Consider the following 2,585-nt stretch of genomic DNA (forward strand, 5'->3'; position numbering starts at 1 on the left):
CAACGACATCTATTGGGGAACGGCGGCTTCCGCCCCTCCGACGCCCCCGCGACAGGCGGCGGACGGGAACCAGAGAAACAGGTTTGGAAAACCACTCGTTCGGTCCGCGGGCCGCCAAAATCGAACCGTCAATTCGCGACCAATCGATGATTGCCTTGGGATCCTTTCGGCAGCGGCGGCGCATCGAGCAACAACTCGTCGGGGTCAGCCAGAGGTGAATGCGGCCGTCCGTCAGGTGCCATCGTGCGACCCGATGTGGCGTCATCACGTGACATCGTCGCTCGACGCCATCGCGTGACGCCATCACTTTCCGATGTGACGCGTGACATCGTCGCGGCGTCGTCGCCACGCGTTGGCGCTGCGGCTCCGCGTTTGTGTTGGCAGATGACCCGCTTGACGCCGACGATGTCATCAGTCCCTACTGCGAAAGCCTTTTCCAAAGAGGCGCAGTCGACGCCTCGGCCAGTGAGGTGAGAACGCCGCGCCGCCGTTTCGATGCCGGCACCCACGCGCGTTTTTTTGTATCGATTGTTTTCAGATCGACGCGGGACGACGCGGCGAGACCAGGAGGCGGGAAGGGCGCTACGCCGAGGATCTCGGGTAAACGCGGCGTGACGTTCACGGCGTCGGTCGACGCCACCCGACCGTAAGGAGACCTCGAGGGTGTGCGAAGGCGCCTTCATTTTGCCCTTTGCAGCGACGGCGACGAGGACCAGACCATCTCGCCGTACGCCAGCTACGCTTCCCTCGGCCGCGGGGCCGCGCCCATCGTCAGCGGATGGCTGGACAAACTGTCGCCGCAGGGGTGCGTTTGCTTTATGCGGCCGGTCACGCCGAGTCCAAGAAACTTTTTTTGCAGCGAGGACGTTGGAGCTTTTCCAAACGTTGAATAACTTCTCTGCGTGTGCGCGTGTGGCTCAGGCTTGAACGTTGGGCGCGCGCTCTTGTTGCGCGCGCGGTTCTTTTGGTCCTGTCCCGTGTCTCCTCGTCTTCGTTCTTCTCTCCTTCCTTCTTGACTGGGTGCGTGTGCGCGTGTTTCTCCTTTTTGACGTCGTGCCACTTTGGTGCGCTCGAGCCGTGATCCGGAATTTGCGCTTTGTTTCAGGAACTACGTTTTCCAGAAGCGCTTCGTCAAGTTCGACGGCAAAAATCTCATGTATTTTGGAAACGAAAAGGTAAGCTTGGAGCGCACGCTTGACCCCGTCACGATCTTCACGCTCGTCCGGTTCCCTCTGGCAGGACGCGTACCCCAAAGGGGTCGTGCCGTTGGCCGCCATCCAGATGGCCCGGCCCTCCAAAGACAACAAATTTGAAATTGTCACCAGTCAGCGGATCTTTGTGTTTAAGGCCGACAATGAAGGTACGCGCACACGCGCGCACGGACACGCGCGCGGGGGATGGGATTCATCGCTAACTTTGGACACGCTGTGCTGTGCTGCACGTGCGCGTCAGCGGTGAGACGACGTTGGGTGTCCGCGCTGCAGGACCACGTCCGAGACCAGCTGGCGTTCGGACGGCGCTGGTTGGGTCCCGGTCCCCGGTGTCAGAAACACGGCTTCCTGGAGCTGAAAGGAACCAAGTCCAAAGTTTACGTGGCCATCAACGCCGAGCAGATTTGGCTCCACAAAAGCCAACAGGTGATGTCGCCTTCGCGCCTCGGCCGCGCTCTGCGGGCGCGGCCGCGTCACGTCTCTTCTCGGGCGCTTTCAGTGCTTTCGTACCGGGATCGCGATGACGCTGATCGAGGCCCGCGGCGCCACCGTCCGGGACGGGAAACACAAGAGTTTCGACCTCATCACGCCCTACAGAACCTTCAGGTGGGACCTCTCGCCTCTTGGGCCCTTCCGTCGCCACGGCGACCGCTCACCGTCGGTCCGCCCCTCCAGCCTCACGGCCGACACCGAGCGGGAAAAGCGGGACTGGACGGAGGCGCTGCGGGAGGCCATCGCCGAGACCCTGTCCGATTACGAGGTGGCCGAGAAGATCTGGTCCAACCGCTCCAATCGCGCGTGCGCCGATTGCCGGGCCGCCGACCCCGACTGGGCCTCCATTAACTTGTGCGTGGTCATCTGCAAGAACTGCGCCGGTGCGTCCGCAGTCGCCGCGCGATCACGTCATTCATTTCATTCCCTCGAGTCGGCTCCCGTTCGTCATTCCGTGGCGACGTTTGCCGCGCGCAGGTCAGCACCGAGGCCTGGGCACGATGGTGTCCAAGGTCCAGAGCCTCAAACTGGACACCGGCGTGTGGAGCAACCAGATCGTGCAGGTAAGACCCCGACGGGCCGGAGAGCGGCGGAGGCTGCGAGCTCTTTGACCGCGTCTGTTCGCGCGGCAGCTCTTCATCATGCTCGGCAACGACCGCGCCAACGAGTTCTGGGCGGCCCGCCTGTCCCCATCGGACCAGCTGCGCTGCGACGCGTCGCCGAGCCTGCGGCGGGAGTTCATCGCTCGGAAGTACCGAGAAGGGCGCTTCCGGCTGGAGCACCCCGCTTTCGGCAGCCAGGAGCAGCTTCTCAAGGTGCGCGTCTCCGCATTCCAGGAAGTACTTGAGCGCGATGTTTGCGAGTTGCGACGGCGCGGTCGCA

General features: G+C 62.9%; 1 protein-coding gene across 1 annotated transcript in view; it reads left to right on the top strand.

Moving 5' to 3' along the window:
• arap3 (ArfGAP with RhoGAP domain, ankyrin repeat and PH domain 3) overlaps positions 1–2,585 on the top strand; it is an 18,877-nt gene that overhangs the window by 9,540 nt on the left and 6,752 nt on the right. Inside the window, exons 5-16 of the mRNA XM_019858196.1 lie at positions 2–81; positions 174–214; positions 385–470; positions 539–600; positions 698–805; positions 1,106–1,175; positions 1,240–1,360; positions 1,453–1,637; positions 1,711–1,817; positions 1,887–2,086; positions 2,181–2,266; positions 2,336–2,518. Coding sequence (XP_019713755.1) covers positions 2–81; positions 174–214; positions 385–470; positions 539–600; positions 698–805; positions 1,106–1,175; positions 1,240–1,360; positions 1,453–1,637; positions 1,711–1,817; positions 1,887–2,086; positions 2,181–2,266; positions 2,336–2,518 — 1,329 coding nt within the window. The remainder of the gene's footprint in view (position 1; positions 82–173; positions 215–384; positions 471–538; positions 601–697; positions 806–1,105; positions 1,176–1,239; positions 1,361–1,452; positions 1,638–1,710; positions 1,818–1,886; positions 2,087–2,180; positions 2,267–2,335; positions 2,519–2,585) is intronic.

This window comes from Hippocampus comes, unplaced genomic scaffold (genome assembly GCF_001891065.2).
Source record: "Hippocampus comes isolate QL1 unplaced genomic scaffold, H_comes_QL1_v1.1 scaffold48, whole genome shotgun sequence".
NCBI lineage: Eukaryota > Metazoa > Chordata > Actinopteri > Syngnathiformes > Syngnathidae > Hippocampus > Hippocampus comes.